The sequence below is a fragment of the Schistocerca serialis genome, chromosome 5, assembly GCF_023864345.2.
Source record: "Schistocerca serialis cubense isolate TAMUIC-IGC-003099 chromosome 5, iqSchSeri2.2, whole genome shotgun sequence".
Classification (NCBI taxonomy): Eukaryota; Metazoa; Arthropoda; class Insecta; order Orthoptera; family Acrididae; genus Schistocerca; species Schistocerca serialis.
Window position 1 is genome coordinate 534,084,405 of NC_064642.1, and position 23,563 is coordinate 534,107,967.

Genomic DNA, 23,563 nt, shown 5'->3' on the forward strand with positions numbered 1-23,563 from the left:
ACGTGAACACCGTCACTGGGGTGCTGAGCGGCAACATCTAATCTTTTCGGATGAGTCCCGCTTCAATGTGTCCTACAGTGATGGCCGCATACGTGTCCGGCGGTACCGTGATGAGCGCAGTCTGGAGGGCTGCATTGTCGAGCGGCATAGCGGACGAAAACCAGATGTGATGGTTTGGGGCGCCATTGGTTACAACAACCGATCTCACCTCGTACGTATTGCGTGCACTTTGAACAGCAACAGGTACCTAACGGAGGTTTTGGAGCCTGAGGTACGCCCCCTGCTTCAGGCCTCTCCACAGGTCACAATTCAACAGGACAATGCCCGGCCACATATTGCGGGGAATGTACAGACCTTCTTCGAAGAGCGACAGTGACAGTACCATTGCTTCCCTGGTCTGCACGTTCGCCAGACATTCCGCCCATCGAACATGTCTGGGATATGGTTGGTCGGCACCTGGTGCGTCACGGTCCTCCAATAACTGATGTCACGAATATGTGGGCTCGGATACAAATTGCGTGAAGGAAAATCCCTCAGGAACGTATTCAGAACCTTATTGATTCAACGCCACGGCGTATAGCAGCTCTAACTGCAGCGCATGGTGGCCACTCGACTTACTGAATAGTAGGGCTCAAAAGATATGTACAGATTTGAAAAGGTAATCATTTGTTACTTGTCATTACCTAACCTGTGGCATTAACTTAATTGAATTCATGCATTTCCTTCTTCGTGTACCAATTTCCAACAACGGTAGTGTACACTACGACGCTTACAGCGCTATCTATTGGAAAAATTCTCGTTAATTTTTTTGTTACGTGACATTTCTCCCTGCGACAATAATAGCCTGTTCAGTTTTGACGTCATTCTGAGCAAGAATTCTCTTTCCACATCGTTTCGAAACTGGAACTTGATTTATGGACACCCTGTATATTTTGTGGAAATAAAACTATTGTTAAGTACGCTATTTATATTTCTGAAAAGAGATCAACTATTCCTTTTGTTATTTATTTGTTTAATGCAAGCACTGCACGCAGTTAATGAATGCAATTAAGTAATTACAGATTAAAACGTCTACAAATGCCGTTGGGTCCCATAAATTTTTTTCTTTTAAAAATGAAGGAACTTGATGCCATGGAGTACAAGACGAACAATTATAAAAGTTATACTGGGCACTATGGAAAGTGTAATCGGCTACAGTTGTAGGTCTTACTTGTGTCCGATCTCGTGTGCCAGCACGTAGACGGACGTGAAGCCGGCCGACGGGTAGGGCTTGCCGAACACGTTGGTGGTGCCCAGCTCAGCGATCACGCAGTTGTACTTCTCCAGGCACACGCCGCCCACTGTTGCCAGACCTGAAAACACGCCAGTACATCTCTAACTTTCGCCTAAAATATCACGCAGCACTTTGTATATGTCTGTTCTACACCACTCCGATCTCAGATCCAGTTTCATAGTCATACTACACTCTAACAGAATATAAACGACACACAACGAAGGGATAATCAGAATGAGAAAGATATGGGTAGATGTCTTGTACATGAACAGACAAACAAATAATTACAATTTCAGAAAAACGGGATATTCAAGAGAAACAGCTTCACAAATTTAGCAAGTCAATAACATGTTGGGCCACCTCTGTCCCTCATGCAAGAAATTGATCGGCTTGGCATTGAATTGTTGGTGTCAAATTCTGTCCGGCTGGTGCGCTAGGCCGTCAAAGTTCCGAGCTGGTTGGAGGGGTTGGGCTGTTCGGTGGAGGAGACCAGACAGCGAGGTCATCGGTCTCATCGAATTAGGGAAGGACGGGGAATGAAGTCGGCCGTGCCCTTTCAAAGGAACCACGCCGGCATTTGCCTGGAGCGATTTAGGGAAATCACGGAAAACCTAAATCAGGATGGCCGTACGCGTGACTGAACCGTCGTCCTCCCGGATGCGAGTCCAGTGTGCTAGCCACTGAGTCACCTCGCTCGGTCTGGTAAGAGGGTCCTGCCCATAATGCTCCAAACGTTCTCAATTGGGAAGATATGTGGCGATCTTGCTGGCCAAGGTAAGGGTTTGACGAGCACAAAGACAAGCAGTAGAAACTTTCGCTGTGTGCGGGCGAGCATTATCTTGCTGTAACGTAAGCCCAGGGTGGCTTGCTATGAAGGGCAACAAAACGAGGCGAAGAATATCTTCGACGTACTGCAGTGCTATAAGGGTTCCGCGGATGACGAACAAAGGGTCGTGCTATGAAATGTAACACCCCCGACCATCACTCCTGGTTGTCGCGCCATATGACCAGCGACAGACAGGTAGATATCCCACCGCTATCCAGGACGTCACCATACACGTTTATGGCCTGCATTTTCACTGACTGGAGTAGAATTGTCTTCAGTGATGAGTCTCTCTTTGAACTCCGCCCCGATGACCAACGAGGACATGTCTGGAGACACCCCATACATCAGTGGGATACCAGTCTCAATGTCGCCCGTCATACGACCCCATAACCAAGAGTGATGGTCTGGAGTGTAATTTCATTTCGTAGCAGAACCTCTTTGGCTGTCACCCGTGGCACCCTTATAGCGCATTGGTACGTCGACGATATTCTAGCCCCCGTTTTGTTGTCCTTCATGGAAAGCTGCCCTGGCCATACATTTCAGCAAGATAATGCCCGTCCGCACACGGTGAGAGTTTTTAGTGCTTGTCTTCGTGCTTACCAAACCATACCTTGGCCGGCAAGGTTGCTGGATCTCTCACCGATTGAAAACATTTGGAACATTATGGGCAGGATCCTCCAACTATCTCGAGATTTTGGCGATTTAACGCGTTAGTTGTGAAACGTCCCCTTAGAAAAATTATTGAATTACTATGCTGGTTATCCCCTTAGGTTATTTGAACGTACTCAGACATTTCGCTCTTTACTTATTCTGTTCAACACTAAACTGACACACAATATTTTTAGCGCAACACAATCTGACTTTCAATAATCCCTACAAAAGAATGGCCCTGACTAACATTAAACTATACCTTTCACAAATCACTTACCTCACAAAAATCTTCGTTACTCGAACTACTGCAATACAGCGAGCGCCACTACTGCCAGCTAAATAAAATATTCAAACTACTGAAGGCACTAACTACTGATAGGCATAGTTAGCAAAAGAAAGATTTTGATAGAGAACAAACAATGTATTTACCTTAATAGTGTTCAAAAGTCATAATATATATAGCAGTTCATGACATCCAGTCTTACAAATGTACTGTTTCTGATGGACACACGTCCAGATCATCCGCTCTCAAAATTCCGCCATTGCTGGCGGCTCACCTCCAACTTCGCAACGCTACGCGCTGTTAACAGCCAACTGCCCAACACTACAATGACGAATATTACTCCAACAACGCAAACTAACCACAGCCTTCACACAGCACAGTCAGTGATTTTCATATAGAGCGCTACATGGCGTTACCAACATAAAAACCTAAACAGCCTACTTACAGTTGGACCGAATTTGGCGCGATCTTCTTCAGGAGGACATCCAATAACTTTATTAATCAGTGCCAAGAGGAACAACTGCTTCCATAAGGGTCAACGCGTTACTGACTTGCTCAATGCATGAAGCTCGTTCTCTTGCATAAATCATCCAATTTTTCTGTAATTGTCCACATTTGTTTGTCTGTACATGTATATCACATCTACTGATTTCCGTCCCATTCCATATTTATTTTGACAAATTTGTAGCCTAACCTCTCAAGGATATCATCCTTTCTGAGATTTGCATATCTGACTAAATGATATGGTTGGTTAGCTTGTGGGGGTTGAAGGGACCAGACAACAAAGGCCATCGGTCGCGACTAAATGATACCAGAACAGCAATATTTTCATTTTTAGTCATTTAACCGAATGTGTTTCCTATCCCAAGAATTGTGAAGGAGTGAGTCAATGAAGAGTGAAGACTACATTTTTAATTATAATTAAAGTAAATTGTAGATTAAAGTGAGCTCTCCCCTTATGTATTTTCCGAAGTCCACGAGCAATCTGAACTATTACGACCGGATGTGGAATTGAAGCTTGGTCCTCAAACAACGCACTTAAGGTAAAACTTAGAAAAACTTTACGCAAGTATATTTCAGCATTTGTAGGATAATTTTGCTCCAGCAATTCGGTTGTTGAAGCGTCGTGGGACTTCGTCGATTTTCAGTCACTTTTAATTGTGCAAGAACACAAACAAGTACATGACTGAGGGCGGAAGTTGCGAGACAGTCTTCGTAGGGGGACATAAAGGGAGATTTCGAAGAAATCAACCGCGAATCACTGGACTGCAGATCACACCTGGTTTTTCGTAAAACCACTTTCAGACTCACCCTCGAAACAACACTTGGGAAAAATTAACACAATTTTCCCATGCGATCTCTGAGTTTTCTTATTTTATTACGATGATCATTTCTTCCTATGACTGAAATCTGGTGAAAAGATCTCGCCGCAAGAAAGAACATCTTTGATTTAATGATTGCCAACCCAAATCGCTTGTCGTATCTGTGACACACACTCTCTCTCTTGTTTCACGACAACAGAAAACGAGCTGTCCTTCTTTGAACTTTTTCGATGTCTTACGTCAGTCCTATGCGGTTGGATCATATATCTGTGCAGCAGTATTCCATAAAAGAACTGACAAACGTAGCGCAGGCAGTATCCGTATATTTGTTGTATATTTGTTATATCTTGTCTTTGGTTCGCGTTTCCCACGATATTTTGTATGTGATAGTTCTACTGTAAGTTGTTTGTAACTGTAATCCCTAGGTATTTACTTATAGTTGAATAGACAACCGTTGCAATTGTATGATTTAAAGTGTAACAGAAATGTAATAGACTTTTTTAGTGCTCATGTGGAGGACTTCACTTTTTTTTTATTCTTGCACGCCATGTGGATATCTTGTTTAAACCATTTTGTAATTCGTATTAATTTTCTGATGAAAGAATCGTCTGGTAACAGTATAAGAGGGCTGCTCAAATTGTCTCATAGATCGTATACGTAGATTACGAACAGCATAGGGCCTGAAGCATTTCTTCGGGGAACACCAACTATCACTCCGGTTTCACTCGATGACTTCCCGTCAGTTACTACGAACTGTGATCTTTCTGACAAGAAATCATGAATCCAATCGCACGTATGAGGTGATACTCCATAGGCACGCAATATGATTAGAAGCCGCTTGTGACAAAAGACTTCTGGAAATCTACGAAGATAGAATAAACTTGAGAGCCCCTGTCGATAGCACTCATTACTTAACGTGAAAAAAGGACCACTTGTGTCTCACAAGAACGATGTTTTCTAAATCCGTCCTATTTGTTTTTCTTAGAGACATTTCATCATGTTCTAACACAGTTTATGTTCCAAAATCCTACTATATAGGTCTGTAATTGAACTTAAATGGTATATAAATTATCGTAAGACCTGCCTTTATTAAATAAATTGCTTCACTATACAGAAGGTAGCTACTCTCATATTCGCCGCGCGGTCTTGGGCGTCTTGTCACGGTCCGTGCGGCTCCCCCCGTCGGAGGTTCGAGTCCTCCCTCGGGCATGGGTACGTGTGTGTTGTACTTAGCGCAAGTTAGTTTAAGTTAGATTAAGTAGTGTGTAAGTTTGGGGACCGACGACCTCAGCAGTTTGGTCCCATAAGATCTTACCATAAATTTCCAAATTTTACTCCCAAATTCCTCATGTTGGCATCAGTTCTTGATCCGAATTCTGGAATATTGACTGCATCTTCTTTGGTGAGCGAATTTCGGAACACTAAAGAGAAAGCCGATCACGATAATGTGAAGAGGGGTGATGGTGTATTCTGTCTGGTGTTATCAAAACATGGGAGCAGCTGACGATGTTGCAGACAGAGATGTCGTTATCAAAAAGGTAAATTCCTTGATGACCGACTACATGTTGAAAAAGAAAGGAAAACTGTTAAGTAACCATAAATGCCACGCTACTAATCAACTATATCCGGGCCGCTGAAACATGTCACTTGAAAGCGCGCTTGTAGTTGGTTATATTGCGATTGCGAGGTTGCAGTACCTGCCACCGCACACAACCACAGCTGACATCTCCGAATTACGTTTTGTAAACGTAAGCTACGTGTATATAAGCCGTTGCACAATAATGTATACGTAAATACAACAAAGAACGTTTTTCTAAGAATGGAGAGAATAGCGACGGAGAAAAAGTGTTTGACGTTACAGTATATGAAATCCGGAAACAAACAACACCCGAAGTTAATGACAATGTCTATTAGAAGTCATTACGATTTGTTATAGTAATAGCTGCATATAAAACGTGGCATAATAATGTAAACCTAAGAATGCCAAAGAGCATGCTATCCACAATCGCAGAACGGAATAAAGAGAAAGCTGCAGCCTACTCGGTTGCAGAGAGAAAGAATTAACTCGGTATACATTTACACTCAACAATTTCCGATGTCAGTGGCGCAGTTCCATCCAGTTCTGCTTCACTGTCATCGGAATCTGGGGCAGAACCATCGTCACCATCATCATCAAGAGAAATCACTAACTGTACATTCTCGTTTATAATTCCGTCTCTGGTTCGTGCTTCTCTAACACGCTTACAACATGGTCTACTTTCTTCCTGGATGAGTTGACGTCTACAGTAGCAAGACCTTCGCGTAGCAGCCGTTCCACTTCTCTATTGTAAAAGAATTGTTATTATTTCAAATGTAAGCCTCGACATCACTTCAGACCAATTCAAATGGGTTAAAATGGCAGCGATAAGGCAGTGGCCTAATTGGCATATGACTCTCTTCCCTTGCAGTTTCCTCTGCAACATATGTAGGCGTCAAAGGGTTATTTTGTTTTGCAAGTGAATGTAGCAGCGGCTTTGCCATGCTCATGTCTGCAGCAATATCTCTCGCCTACAACCACTGCGCCACCGTTTCATTACAGTCACTAGTTGTTGGAGTTTTGTTTAATATCACAGATTGGTAATGTATAACGCTATACATTACAAACACTGTCCTAACACTTAACTGCGACAGCAAATTTTTAATCCTCTGCAAAAATCGTGGGTGTCCATATCCTAGTAGTAGTCACAAGTTTTTCTCGATCGAAAAAATGAAAAATCCTTCAAGCACAAAACCGTTTGAAGAACCTGCATGAGCCACAATTATCGTGGTCTTCTTCCCGTTGGCTGATGATCACCGCTTTTCGGAGTATCATCTGTCCAGCATTTAGCAGCTGCTTCTCCAGCGCTTCCCTAGGTTTCATCTAGCCATATAAATGAGTGTAGGCCTATATCCTTTCCTACAATTTCATGTAAGAAATGAGTCGAGCTTTTTCGAGCAACAATTTTCGCCCGACTAACCTTTTAGAGCGGAAGTCCATACTTATTAACACCATTTGAAGTGACGTGTGCCCCCCCCCCCCCCCCCCCCCGCCTTTTCCCTGAGGAAAGTTCACATTCTTTCAAAGAAATTAGCAACTTCGCTGTTGTGGGTTATTCTTTCCTGCTATAATATCCGCAATGTGCCGACGAACTACATCGATTTGGAACGTGTCAAGATCTGTAACCGGACGTTGCCGCTTTTTTTCTTTCCAGGTGTACTTAAAAATACACTGTTTTCGCCACAGGGGCTTTGTTTCACACGGTTTACTACACTATATTGCAAGGTTTGAAGTAGCATCCCTTTCCTTGTAACAGTTCTTTGAGTGAGTCCTAGAGTTTTCGAGGTGCGTTGTAATACTTTATCAGCAGCAACAGACGCAAGCTCATGAAAAGAAACAAATTCTGTTTCTTGCTCGTAAAACTCACTCGTCCTTCGTAGCACACCAAAGCCTGACTATTTAAAGGCGCTCCAAGACGAAACGGATTGTCACTTGGTGAACAATGTCGTTTTGTTGACATTCTTTAATAAACAGGAACTGTACTCGAAGCGGTAAAAACTGTAGAGAAGCACACGGCCGCTCACAAACACACAACAATTACACAGAAGCCGGCAACGTTGTACCGCCGACGCTGGAACCGTCTGTCGTTGCTGTGATTTAATTGGTTCATTAGACGCAGCATCTAGCATTCCACGTTTGTTTGTCACTCATACTGCCAACTTTTCTGCACATGTGGAATGACCTTGAAATGACGTGTTTCAGTGGCCCGGGTATAAATATGTAAGGTGATATTTCAAAGTTTCCTTGAAATTGTTGCATTCCAAGAAGAATGAGGGTACACGAAAAGTTTCTTTACGTCGAGCCTGCCGTATAAGAATCTATCGAGCGTACATAAAGTACAAAGAAACTGTTGTTGGTATGAACAGAAAACGTCTGAGACAATACCAAATAAATCAAGTAAAACGTGATATATCACGGTTGATGCGGAAGTGTTTCTGTGTTTGAGATAGTGCTCAACATCTACTGAATTGGATTGGTGTTGTGGAATACGATAAAAATGTTACCACATTCAATTTTTTTTATTAAGGAACAGTAATTGAATCGAAACAGTTAATATACATAATTGCGTAGGCTCCCGCGGCCAGAGTCAGTCGACGAAAAAGTTTTCTGAATATTTTATCGTGCCATAAGATAAAAAAACTATACTGGACAAGCCAACGTATCGGCCACTCTTACCGTGACCGAAATGTCTGTTTCTCCGGTGTTTTCTTTTTACATTATGACGCGGTACGATACCCAGAAACTATCAGTGTCAGTTAAAACATACTTCAACACCATTGTGACTCTCGTGTGTTAGTAAAAGACATTAATTTTATTGTCAGGAACTACATGATGATAAAAAAATTCTATACCCGGTACTTAGGATTGCGTTTAAAAAAATGGTTCATATGGCTCTGAGCACTATGGGACTTAACTTCTGAGGTCATCAGTCCCTTAGAACTTAGAACTACATAAACCTAACTAACCTAAGGACGTCACACACATACACGCCCGAGGCAGGATTCGAACCTGCGACCGTAGCGGTCGTGCGGTTTCAGACTGTAGCGCGTAGAACCGCTCGGCCACCACGGTCGGCGATTGCGTTTAAAATTTTACTATATCGGACTGGTATTGTGCCACAAGCCCATCTTCGGAGACACACTATAAAAATGGGGACTTGGTTCTATATCAGTCGAGTATAATAAAATTTCAGTATTCATTCTATGCGGCCGACGTTGGCTTTTTTGTCATCATTAAGTTCCTGACATTAGCACGAACTGCTGAGAATAGTGTGTAGAAAAGGAACATATTGTCTTTTGATAAATTAAAATAACAGTACAATCGGTATTTCTGGTATGAATCTTTCTAGGTTTACTTCCTGTGTCAAAACTGGATAAAATCTCAAAATTGTCGACAATGTCATCCATTGTGTTCCTCAGGAACAAGTGAGTGTCGTGGCCGTTGTCGTGATGCCATTTAAAGCCCATTTAAGGCTTGTGACTGGTCAGTTTACGTCGTCATTACGTCATACAACCAAACAATCTCAAGATGTATATGGTCACCACGGCAGCAATCACGACAGTCACCTGTTCCTGACGAAGGCGAAAGTTTGAGATTTCACCCAGATTAGACGCGGCAAATAAATCAATAACGCTTTATGAAAGGATGTCGCCGCAAGAAGGTACGATCCCATTCTGTTTTCCGGCATATCAGTGGGATACCTGAGTGCACATCGCAACAACCCGCTCCCTCATAATGTGCTCAAGGCTTGATTCGATATTTCGCAGTTCAGCTGTTCCTCGTCAAGGTACGTTTAGTACGTATGCTATTGTTAGTCTAGTAGAAATGTTGCGACAAAGTTCTCCGGCTAAAATTTGTAATCGCTTTTTCAAAAGTTATTCATTTTTCTCAGTACAAAGGAGGAGACTAAAAGGATGCATTGTCTCCAGGTGTAAGTAGTTCTTTCCCAGTTACTGTCATGCACATGACTTTAAATGGGAAATAATTGTAAGAGGAAAAATATATCAAGGCTTTTTGTACTATTTAAGACGAGGGTGAAAGATTTTGATAACCACGGTCATTTGAGAAATACTGGTCATGTCCTTAACCTCTGGCATGGTTATTTTATTTTCTGTTACACTCTGACAGCTGTAATGCAATTTTAAATGCAGACAGTGAGTTTGATTGTGTCACTGATAAACAGGCACAGTGCACGCTGAGTGTATAAACGGAAAGCCCATGCCGTACGGTTGGACCGACGTCAGGCAGCTGGATACGTGGGCAGGATTTTAGTGGCGTGAATTGGCCCGACCTGTTTCACAACGTCCGTCCTCCATTCCACTCCCTCGCTTCGATCGAGCGTCGAGTGCGTTCGTACTCCAGGTGCACCGTTCTTGAAGCACAGTAACTATAGCGGCAAGAGCATTTGGATGTCAACAGCTTTCTGTCGATAAAGTTATCAGTGTGACACGTGAATTAGTTTTCCTTACATTGGCACTTGACCTGCAGAATAGTTTTCTTTCTAAGCCATCTCAAAATAGGCGCATTATCCATGTTTACGTCAAATGGATATAGTGAAAAGTCTTGAAGTCGGTAAACTGTTTGCTTTTTACGGTCTATCGCCAACTGAAGTTCGTACTATTTGGCAATATTCTACGCCCTCATTTGCATCAGTTAAAAAATTGACAGTATAATTCAAATATCGTATTACATATCTTGAAAATCATCCACTGCACCACAGAAGAAAGCCTCAAGATAATGCACGGTATGAACATTCGAATAACCAATGGGAATGCAGCTAGGTAACGTCCTCGACAAACCGGTTGGCGAATAGTTTACCCGGTTACACTCTTCATGTCAGAGTAGCAAATAAACCAATACTCAGTTATTGGTGCGACATGTTTCAATCTCGATTTTCCCTTAAATTTTACCCCCTACTGCTCCCTCTAATACTGGGGAGTGTTGTACCTGGAGAATAGTGTACCTAGAAATACAAAATGTTTCTTTCTGTTTCCATGCAGTGACTTAATTTAGAATCACATGAAGGAATGCTCAGTAGAAACCACCATAAACAATTTCCGATGTTTTTCAACTGTATGTTTTTTGTGAGACATGTGGTTGTGTTTTGTGCGTTTGTAAAACATAGGAGTTCTACTTATCTAAGCGCTGTATAATACAGGGTGAGTCATAAAGGACTTTACAAGTTTGGAATGATAGAGAAATTTATTGAGATAGCTTACATAATCGATAGAGGTGTTATTTTGTAGCAAACAACGTTAACACATAAAAGTGCCAAGTGTCTTTTTGGTTCGATGTGATGCGGTAAACATTCCACCGGTAACCAATTTCTTCTCACATTAGGGGTTGCACCAAATCGGGCGTAACTTTTGCAACGGCAGCGTAGATTCGATTTTTAAGGTCGACTAGACTGTTTCGTAAGGGAGAAACATACACACGATCTTTAATGAAACCCTAGAGAAAGAAGTCTTTCATGAACCAAAACACACAGCAAGCACGCTCTGCACCAATGAATGAAGCCATTTTAACTGTGTACTATGCTGGCACTCCTGGTGGCAGAATGGGGTACTGAATGCACTACGTGAAACTTGACGTTGTTTGCTACAGAAAGACACGTCTACTGATTCTATAAGTTATCTCAATAAATTCCAAAATTGTAAAGTCTTTTTTAACTCACCCTGTATGTGAAATTTGTTTCGAAAATTTTTTTAATTCTCCTGTTACAGAGTCTTATGTTAAGTAAATTCTGTCTTCTTCTCTCGTCATGCGTCAGGCTTTCCCTCAACCTGTTGCAGCTACACCTGGTCCTTCCATCGTTTTGAATGCATCTTTTACCTTGCGGAGTATATCGCCAAAAATGTAGTAGTAATCTTGATTTGTCCCTCCTAGGGGACACCGCCTTAACGGGGCGCGAGGGTTTGCGTGCTTCGGTGAAGTCAAGGGCTATGCCGACGGAAGCGTAGGTACCAGCAGGGCCACCCAAATCGGACAGGCCGTGACAGAGGAGCCAGACGAAGTGTGTCCCACAACAGGGGGCAGGGAGGGCTCTAGAGGCGTAGAGTAGCCAGCTTTCCTAGGGGAGTAAACCCTACAAGAAAATCATTCACGTTGGAAGGCCTTGATGTGGCAGCCCCACTATCCAACTATACCTGCGCAGCCTCCGTAAGGCGGCCAGCCGAAATAAAAAGTTACTGGCAAGCTACGTGGGGAAAGCCGGACAGAAAACCATACGACTAACCGGAAAAGAAAAAAGGTTACAGTAAATTCTGTATATTTTTAAAATTGGTTAGTAGTATGTGGGTAGTTAAACCATACTTCGTCGGTCGACTACCATCTTGTACCTTGAAACGGAAGAAGGTCTCCTACCATGGAATCCGTGATATTTGCAAATGAACTGAATTCCTTTAATGTCTTAACAATTTTACTTTGTCTCGAGGTTGGAAACTTGTGACTGTTGCAAACAGCTCGTGTTTCAAATTGCTTTAACCTGTAACTGGTTTCTCATAATACTTTTTTTAAAATCTGATTTCACTTCCTAGTTATTGGTGTGTAGTAGAGTGGATTAAATACGGTATTGACAAGATTTCCTCGATTGCGCCATTTTTAAATCCGAATATAATAATTGTTCCTAGGCACCTGGCCATGTAGTAGCCCAGAACAGTTTTTCAGATTTGGAGAAACCTTAATTTTCCGGAGTAATTTTTCTAATTTCAGGAAAAGACTGCAACACACATAAAAACGAATGCTATCATTTCAAAACGGAATTAGAAAATACATTAAACTGGTTAGAGAAGAGAGTCAAAAAAAATTCCAAGGTACGTCAGTCTCCCCTACCATGGAGGGTACTTCCAAAAGTCTTAACGCATGTCCTGTTAACCTGTCCCTTCTTGTTGTTAGTGTTTACCATACTTGTTCCTTTCTTTTCCCACACTAAGGAGAATCTCCTCATGTCTAGCCATTCCTCTTAATTTTCGGCAACCTTCTGTAACAGCACAATTCAAACGTTTCGATTCTCTTCTTTTTCAGCTTTACGACAGCCAGTGATTCACTTGCACAGAATTCTGAGCTCTAAACTTACGTTCTCAGAAATTTCTACCTCATATTGTATTTTGTACACTCCTGGAAATTGAAATAAGAACACCGTGAATTCATTGTCCCAGGAAGGGGAAACTTTATTGACACATTCCTGAGGTCAGATACATCACATGATCACACTGACAGAACCACAGGCACATAGACACAGGCAACAGAGCATGCACAATGTCGGCACTAGTACAGTGTATATCCACCTTTCGCAGCAATGCAGGCTGCTATTCTCCCATGGAGACGATCGTAGAGATGCTGGATGTAGTCCTGTGGAACGGCTTGCCATGCCATTTCCACCTGGCGCCTCAGTTGGACCAGCGTTCGTGCTGGACGTGCAGACCGCGTGAGACGACGCTTCATCCAGTCCCAAACATGCTCAATGGGGGACAGATCCGGAGATCTTGCTGGCCAGGGTAGTAGACTTACACCTTCTAGAGCGCGTTGGGTGGCACGGGATACATGCGGACGTGCATTGTCCTGTTAGAACAGCAAGTTCCCTTGCCGGTCTAGGAATGGTAGAACGATGGGTTCGATGACAGTTTGGATGTACCGTGCACTATTCAGTGTCCCCTCGACGATCATCAGTGGTGTACGGCCAGTGTAGGAGATCGCTCCCCACACCATGATGCCGGGTGTTGGCCCTGTGTGCCTCAGTCATATGCAGTCCTGATTGTGGCGCTCACCTGCACGGCGCCAAACACGCATACGACCATCATTGGCACCAAGGCAGAAGCGACTCTCATCGCTGAAGACGACACGTCTCCATTCGTCCCTCCATTCACCCCTGTCGCGACACCACTGGAGGCGGTCTGCACGATGTTGGGGCGTGAGCGGAAGACGGCCTAACGGTGTGCGGCACCGTAGCCCAGCTTCATGGAGACGGTTGCGAATGGTCCTCGCCGATACCCCAGGAGCAACAGTGTCCCTAATTTGCTGGGAAATGGCGGTGCGGTCCCCTACGGCACTGTGTAGGATCCTACGGTCTTGGCGTGCATCAGTGCGTCGCTGCGGTCCGGTCCCACGTCGACGGGCACGTGCACCTTCCGCCGACCACTGGCGACAACATCGATGTACTGTGGAGACCTCACGCCCCACGTGTTGAGCAATTCGGCGGTACGTCCACCCGGCCTCCCGCATGCCCACTATACGCCCTCGCTCAAAGTCCGTCAACTGCACATACGGTTCACGTATACGCTGTCGCGGCATGCTACCAGTGTTAGAGACTGCGATGGAGCTCCGTATGCCACGGCAAACTGGCTGACACTGATGGCGGCGGTGCACAAATGCTGCGCTGCTAGCCCCAACCGACGGCCAACACCGCGGTTCCTGGTGTGTCCGCTGTGCCGTGCGTGTGATCATTGCTTGTACAGCCCTCTCGCAGTGTCCGGAGCAAGTATGGTGGGTCTGAAACACCGGTGTCAATGTGTTCTTTTTTCCATTTCCAGGAGTGTATTATTAGACTTTTGTTTTAGCGAACAATGCCCTCTTTGCCTGTTCGCTTTGCTTCGCCCGTCGTGTGTTATTTTGCTTCCACTGTTGCAGAATTTCTTCAGTTCGTCTATTACGTGGTCCCTTCGGACTGTTTGGTTTACTCTGAATGCTGCAGACAATTTCATTCAACATGTCCTGTACATCCTCCTCAGTTTTCTGACGTTAGCCATAAGCTTTCTCAATTTTTGATCAGCAGTTGTTGATACACCAAACATCTGACACCACAAGTATCTCGGAAGAGGTTGTGAAGCACATTTTACTGGAATAATTTCTGAACAATACTTGGCAGTTTTAAAAAAAGAGACATAATGGACTTCGTGCCCCAATCCGTCGCAATGGAAGACACGATTCTTGACTACAATATGCAGAAATAAAACACCATCCAAAGCAGTGTGCGTAATCCAGTGACCCTATACAGTGCTGGAAAAGATGCTATTTTGTCGAAAACTGACATTCTCAGCCCGTGGCTGTGTACAAGACGCAGGTTGGCTCTTACAGAGAAGACAACAGCAACCAGACATTTTTTAAATGCTATTTATTTTTTTAAATAACCGGTTTAGAACCGAAAGGTTTATCTCCAGACAGCTAGTTCACGTTACGATACATTTTACATTAACTTTCACTTTTTGTTTTCCCAAATGATGGAATTTAGATGGGGTGGTGGTGTCCAACAAACAAAACAAGATATGAGACAATGTCTTTTTAATTGTAATTGTGGCTCACAACGATTTTAGATGATGTAAACAAATGATTCTAATGAACCAAAACATGTTAAATGTGTCGTGACGTGAACTAGCCGTTTGTAGATGAACGTTTCGGCTCGAAACCGGTAACAGCGCTATTTTATAAATAAATAGCAATGTAAAAAGTGGCTGGTTGCTGTTGTTTTCTCTGTAAGAGTCAACCTGTATTATGCTGGAAAAGATATTAGCGGTGATTTTTGGTATCCAACATGATTCCTTCTTATTAAGCCATACAATGGCAATATTCGGTTTATAAAGAAATGCAACGTAAACTCACTAGACGAAATATTAGTTATACTTTTAAAAGAGCAAGAAAGAAAATCACTACACCAAACGCTTTCAAATATGTATAACCACTTTATGTATACTTCATGATACAGTGTAAAGTTAATGTTAACGTAAAAAGACTTCGTTCAATCATGTTCCTATCTGTTACAACCTGACAGTCCCGCACTGTCGCCTGATAAACAAAGTAAGAGTCTACGGAATATCAGGCCAGCTGTGTGGCTGGATTGAAGAGTTTTTAGCAAACAGAACACAGCATGTTGTTCTCAATGGAAAGACGTCTACAGACGTTAAAGTAACCTATGGCGTGCCACAGGGAAGTGTTATGGGACCATTGCTTTTCACAATATATATAAATGACGGAAGTTCCATGCGGCTTTTCGCGGATGATGTTGTAGTATACAGAGAAGTTACAGCATTAGAAAATTGCAGCGAAATGCAGAAAGATCTGCAGCAGATAGGCACTTGGTGCAGGGAGTGGCAACTGACGCTTAACATAGACAAATGTAATGTATTGCAAATACATAGAAAGAAGGATGATTATATGATAGCGGAACAAACACTGGTAGCAGTTACTTCTGTAAAATATTTGGGAGTATGCGAACGGAACAATCTGAAGTGGAATGATCATATAAAATTAATTGTTGGTAAGGCGGGTGCCAGGATGAGATTCATTGGGAGAGTCCTTAGAAAATGTAGTCCATCAACAAAGGAGGTGGCTTACAAAACACTCGTTCGACTTATACTTGAGTATTGCTCACCGGTGTGGGATCCGTACCAGGTCGGGTTGACAGAGGAGATAGAGAAGATTCAAAGAAGAGCGGCGCGTTTCGTCACAGGGTCATCTGGTACGCGTAAGAGCGTTTCGGAGATGTTTAGCAAACTCAAGTGACAGACTCTGTAAGAGAGGCGCTCTGCATCGCGGTGTAGCTTGCTGTCCAGGTTTCGAGAGGGTGCGTTTCTGGATTAGGTATCGAATATATTGCTTCCCCCTACTTATACCTCCCGAGGAGATCACGAATGTAAAATTAGAGGGATTCGAGCGCGCACGGATTCTTTCCGGCAGTCGTTCTTCCCGCGAACCATACGCGACTGGAACAGGAAAGGGAGGTTATGACAGTGGCACGTAAAGTGCCCTCCGCCATACACTGTTGGGTGGCTTGCGGAGTATAAATGTAGATGTCGATGTAGATGTAGAATTACACGATCATCGTCTCGTCATTCAAAATTATAAGGATCAGTCAAATGAAAACGAGACTGATGGAAAAAAGGAAGTATACTGTTTATTATTTCAAAAGTAAGCGCAATAACTGTTAATACATTTATCCTACTTAAGACAAGATCGTCAACGTCTTCATAGAAAAATGTTAGCGGTTGTCTGCGAAACTATCATTGTAGCCAGGCGTGCACCTCGTCCGAAACATATCGATGGCCACGAATGTCTTTCTTCAGGGCACCAAAAAAATGGAAATCGCATGGGGAGACATGGACACTGCATGGCGGATGTGTAACGGCTTCCCGGCGAGACCTCTGCAGCGTAGTCGCAACAACCATGGTGATATGTGCGTGGGCAGTGTCCTGCAGCAGAATGATGCCGTCCGTCAACATTCTTGGGCGTTCGGACTTGATGACGCGCTTCATTTTTTTGCAAAGTGTCCACGTACCGCTGTCCCTTAATTGTGGATCCGTGTTCTGGAAAGTCAATGAGCAACAGCCTTTGGTCGTCACGACTTTCCTGGAACTGGCGTGCATAGCTTTGGACTTTTTTTTTTTTTTTTAGAGTGAATCCATGTGATTCCCTTGTTGGCGCTGACGCTTGCTCTACGTCTCAGAATGATGACACCGTGTTTCCTGTCGCACAACAGCGCGGGGCACGAAACGACCTTCTTCACCGGAATACCGTTTCAGGAGCTGCAGTGATGTCGACGTTTTGTTGAACTTTGCTTCTCCTTTACAGGTAGGCTTTGTGTAACCCTCTGCGTACAGATTTTGCCAAACTCTGATGATCTGTGATGATGGCATGAGCGGTACTGCGACTGACGCCCAACGTGGGCCGAATGTCTTCCACCGTCCGCTGCCGGTCATTTCTGAAAGCAGCATCCACTGCAGCAATGACAGAAGGTGTAATGACACTACGAGCCTTTCCTGGTCGACTGCTGTCTTCCATTGACACCTGACCTTCTCGAAATCGTGCGAACACATGCGCAGGTGACATACTGCGTTCGCCATATATAGCAGACACTCGGGCATGAATTTCATTTCCTAACATTCTTTCCGCAGACAAAAACCGCACTTCACTTCACTGCCCCTTTCACCCGGCGTCCATAGGGAAGTCGGACGCCCACAAAACTCGCTGACCTCACATCGAGCACCTCTTAAAAAGCAAATGACTCAGCGGTGAACGTTCGCGCTCTTCCTTCCAGATTCCCAATAGAGGGCATTTCTGTACACACATCCTCTAACCTTCCCACTATATTTGTTTCAGTATGAAATTTAGCTCAACGGTACCACCATATAAAAAATCTACCTATTACCAAAACTATGTCCCCAAACCCGTTATCCAACTTAAACTCATATGCTAACCTTTCATCAAACAAAATCTAATTTGGACTGAAGTGTAACTAACCTGAATCCAACTTGTCTTATGTTAAAGACGCAACTGAAGTAAAACAATTATCTAGCCCTAATAAAAATTTCCACTTACCTCGCATCTTGACAACATTGTTGCAGATTTCTCGAAAACAACAGCAAATACAAAGCAGGCAGCGGCTAAGCTAAATTTCTATTTTTAAATAAAATTTCCAAACTGTATTCAAACTGTAAGTTGTGACAAAGGCGTTATGATAAACAGTGGGATGGGAGAGTAACTATTCCTATGAAATGATATTCATAGACAACGATTTTAGAACGAAGTATATTTTAAAACAGACAGAGTGAAACTTGCATGATCTTCACATATAACATACATCCGAACAATACTATGTTTAACAAAGTGGACAATGATCGAAAGAGGTTACAATGTTAACACATAAATTTCTGTAAAAAACAAACAGCTTAATCACTTAATATGTTAATGCATGACTCAGGAAAGTGGGGTGTACTAGTTCACTATCCATCTATCTATCTATCGCTTGCGTCTTTGTCCCGCATTTCGCGCGCGGTTGGCGTGGTTAAATCGGATTTGGCATGTTAATTTGAAGGGGTGTCCGGATGCCCTTCCTGTCGCCACCCTGTACCCCCTGGGATGGAATCAGAGTACCCCATATGTCTGTATCTAGTGTAAATCATGGAAAAGTGCGGATGTGTTTCAAATGTCTGTGAGTCGTGTAACTGAGGCGGGAAGTGGGTACTAGCCCGGTATTCACCTAGAGGAATGTGGAAAACTGCCTAAAAACCACATCCAGGCTTGCCGGCACACCAGCCCTCGTCGTTAATCCGGCGGGCGGATTCGATCCGGGGCCGGCGCGCCTAACCGAGTCCAGGAAGCAGCGCATTAGCTCTCTCGGCTAACCTGGTGGGTCTGGGGTGTACAAGTTCACTAGCTGACAATAACTATTCTGACAAACTACGAGGGTCGCAAAATGGAAAATACAGTGAAAATCTGATGAAGGTTTGCACAGATGCGTCGGGCACTGTGTCTATTACGCCCGTCGATCGCATCATGTCGCTTTTTTCAGTTCTGAGCTCACAGCGAGAACGTAAAGGTGGCTAGAAATTAGCGTCTCCCGCCAAGTATGAGGGCCTGGCCATAGATTTCGCCTGAAGCTATGCAATCCACATAACATAACTGTCATGCGGTTCGTTCTACACGACAATTCTCGGCCGCACTCTGCAGGCGCAATGAAGATGCTCCTGCAGCTTTTCGATGGGAAGTGTTTGATCACCCACAAAGAGCCCATAATTGCCTACCCCTGAGGTTCATCTCTGCTCAAATGAACCGCTGGCTATGAAGACAATATTTTGACACAGACAACGAGCTGCAGTCCAGAGTAGAAAATTGTCGAAAAGCACTCACGGCTGTCTTCTATAACGAGGGAATTGAAAAGTTGGTACAACGCTACGACAGATGTCTAAATCTGGTCGTCGACTGTGTAGAGAAGTAGCTGGAAGATGTAGCTAACCGTTGCAAATAAAACAGTTTTTATTTTCACTTTGGTTTCCATTTCGCGACCTATCGTTCCCTACCTTCCGACTAGCCCTCCTAGCTACGCAGTGCTGCAGTCTTACCTCAAGCTTCTTCTCTTCAGGAAATAATAACATTATTCAAAATTTATATTCTCTTCGCTTTCTAATATATACTTCTTCTTCGTTCTTGCTGTCCTTTACAATCAATATTTCTTCATCTAACAGATACAATCACATGTCAACACAGCACTGCAAAATACGTACACCACCTACCACACTTCACTAAGAACGTATCAGATTGTGCAGAGGCAAAGATTGTGCCACGACAAGACCAAAGATTGGTTAATTCTAATGTAATTTGCTCTCTCTCCCTCTGACGTGCACATCGGTAACATATAAACACCAAAATGATATGACCGCCTTACAATCTTCCCTGCGTTACCGACGTTCGCGCCATGCTCGTTATATATAACTAGTCTGTCTAGTTTCAATCTGGCTGCCCCCTTTTAATTATCAGCAGATATCTACAGTATGGACTGATACTTCCTTACACACGGCAGAAAGCTGACTTCTGTACCGATAAACCTGTGGACCATTTCACACCGCTTGTTCTAACTAATGTACCTGTGAGGTAGTGTTTACCTCAGCTAGCCCTTGTGTTTGATACATTCTGCTATTATACGTAACAGTTACACTCTAGCAGGAAAGCCGCCGCTTATAAGCCTCTGCAACCCGTTACCACGAGCGTAAGACAAACATCCCAAACAGAAACTGTTTCTTGTGACAGACAGCGCGTTGTTTCTACAAACAAATGAGCAGCTTCGTGAGAGAGCTGATGCGGGAGATGAAAGAAAAAAGTTCCGTGCATCAGCAGACGTTTTTCGTTGTGGCATGAGGCTCAGCCATGCTAATGCACTTGTGTTTTTCGTCCCCTCACAACAAATATGGTTGCTTATTTTTAAGGGCTGGAAATAGAAACGGTGTTACGCCGAAGATAGGTGCCGTCTTTACTTCTTCTCTCAGCGACAGTCTAGAGGGCATTTCATATGTTTTGTTGTTTTTGGTGACAGTCACTGCGATGGAAATTTCCATTTCTTCTCAATGAGATAGTTTGGGCGAGGAGCGAAGAGCAGGCTTATTTTCTGCAGGTCGATAAATTATCTTTTGTGGCTGGTTCAAATTACGTTCCGTACACATGTCTTATGAACTGAGATATCCGATTATGCTCCACGATTAGGCTCAAAGCTTCCACTTCCCATTGACTGCCTCCTGTTAATGATAATATTATGATAATGTTGAGAGCTAAAGTATACTGTCTGGGTCACTCACGTTATTACTTGTCTTGTAGTATTAGTAGTTTCATCAAAATCCATCAACCCAGTGGGAGCGGACTAACAGATTACTACAGGCGCGTTCTTGTGCTTTGTCGCAAAGTAAACACATAGAAAAGTTTCAAGCAGTGTAAGAAACGAATGTAGCATGGCGTATAAACAACACCTTAGATGGCATGGAGTGGATCGACTTCCATCAAATTTGTCACAGTGTAAAGCCACAGTTGAAGTTCGAAGAAAGTCTGGCAATAATAAGCATCGTCAGACAGTTCCTACTGATTTTGCCATCCTATTCCTTATTATTATGAGGCAGTAAACACCTAACGCTTCCAAGATCTCCATGAAAATCGAAAGAAAGATTAGACTTTGTGTGTCATCGAGGTCGAACTTATTATAGAACTAGCTTAATGCCCGCTGCTTTGCTAGCGTACACTGGATGGTCTGCACATATTTTTGGTTTTTTGGTTTTCTTTAATCGAATTTTTATGTTATTCACAAATTGCAATACCTTCTAAGCGCTTCACGCTAATTAAGGCCATTTAAGCATGTTTTTTTCAAATATACTTCTGACCAAAACACTATTCTGGTAGCTGGAGTCCAACGTTTCTGTTAATCATGCCTTTTGCGTTCTTGTGGTGATATTTCCACAGAAACTTTCACCCCCTAACACATATTTCTTTATTTCTAACCGAGAAGTAAAACACCAGCTTTCATTAATTAAGTTTCAAAATTTGTTTAATATAACGAAATATTTTCTTAAAAATTTTTATCACAATTTTACCCCCTCAAGGGATGAATTTCCAAAACCGTGAAACACGTATTTTTCTGTATCTAACAGAGAAGCCAAACACCAATTTTCGTAGATGTAGCTACAAAAATGCTTTAGCAGTTCTTTAATAATGATTTATTTTCAAAAACTTTCATTGACTATATTATCCTTTTAGTAGGTGAATTTCCAAAACTGCTGAAACACATTTCTTTTCAATTTCTGACTGAGTGACCAAATAGCAAATTTAGTTCTTGTAGCTCCAGAACTGCCTTACTAGCGACATATTTTCAAAAATCTTTTGTCCCCTATTACACCCCTTTAGATGTGGAATTTCGAGCAATTCCTTCTTAAACAATGCCTGCAGTATAAGATACAAAAAAAAATGGTTCAAATGGCTCTGAGCACTATGGGACTTAAACACCTGAGGTCACCAGTCCCGTAGAACTTAGAACTACTTAAACCTAACCAACCTAAGGACATCACACACATCCATGCCCGAGGCAAGATTCGAACCTGCGACAGTAGCGGTCGCGCGTTTACAGACTGAAGCGTCTAGGGCCGTTCGGCCACTCCAACCGGCTTATAAGATACATACCCTCTCAAAATTTCAATTTTGTATCTGTAATGGTTCGGGCTGGACGATGATAAGTCAGTGAATCAGTGTGGACCCGTTTCACCCCCTCATGGATTGAATTTCCAAAAAACAGTGATACGTGTGTTTTTAATTTCTAGCCGAGAAGCCAAATACGAATTTTCATAGATTTAGCTTTAAAAATGCTTCCATAATCAAATATTTACATAAAAATTTTCATCCCCTATATCACCATGGATTCCCAAAAAACGTATGTTTTTATTTGTGACTGAGAAGTCAGATGCCATATTTCATAGATGTAACTTAAAAAATACCTCAGTAGTTCTTTACTAATGATTTATTTTCAAAAAAATTTCACCCACTATTTAACCCCCATGGAGATTAAGTTTCCAAAAATGCTGAAATGAGTATCTTTATTTCTGACCGAGTGATCAAATACCACTTTTCGTAGATCTAGCCTCAACACTGCCTTAATAGTGACGTATTTTCAGAAACACTTCATCCCCTATTTCAACCCTTAGGTATGGAAGTTCCTTCTTAGACGACGCCTACAGGATAAATCAACACCCTCTCCAAATTGCAATTTTTTGTCCTTAGGGGTTTGGGCTGGGCAGTCAGTCAAGGTATTCTCTTTATATATGCATAGATAAATCAACCTGAGTTGAAGAAAAGGAGAATAACATGAATTTATTCTTCGGTAGTGATTAAAGGAAAGCATGGTAAACCCAAATCTCGGTGGCTCAACGGAGACAAAACGCCTTCGTAGTGATTACTGCTGTCAGCAAATACTCTTTCGCTGAAGCTCGGACGTAGGATCCAGATTTTGCATCAGCATATCAGTAAGGTACACGGTATCAGGTCTAGTGGAAAGCACACTGCACAAAAAATTTGTCACTCAAAGTAGTCACCACGCTGATACCGCGTAACGTCGCCTGTCCCCATAGACAATGGCATCCATTCGGAGAGGAAGAGAGTATACAAGCTTCTTCACATATACCATATCCAGCTGTAGCCACTTACTGATGACTAGATACCGTAGAGATAGCAGATTGGGAGGATATTGATTGCTACATTCACACGCTCTCCCAAAGAGCCCCAACCTATTCTGTAGGATGAATGTCAGGTGATTTCGGGGACAAGTCGAGGTGTGACAGGGTCTCTTTGTCAGACCAGGAGCCTATGCTTGCAGCGCCGTTAACACGTCTGTTGTCAT

General features: G+C 43.0%; 1 protein-coding gene across 1 annotated transcript in view; it reads right to left on the minus strand.

Moving 5' to 3' along the window:
- The window catches only part of LOC126482061 (A disintegrin and metalloproteinase with thrombospondin motifs adt-2-like), a 178,116-nt gene that overhangs the window by 75,978 nt on the left and 78,575 nt on the right, over positions 1 to 23,563 (minus strand). Inside the window, exon 9 of the mRNA XM_050106037.1 lies at positions 1,211 to 1,352. Coding sequence (XP_049961994.1) covers positions 1,211 to 1,352 — 142 coding nt within the window. The remainder of the gene's footprint in view (positions 1 to 1,210; positions 1,353 to 23,563) is intronic.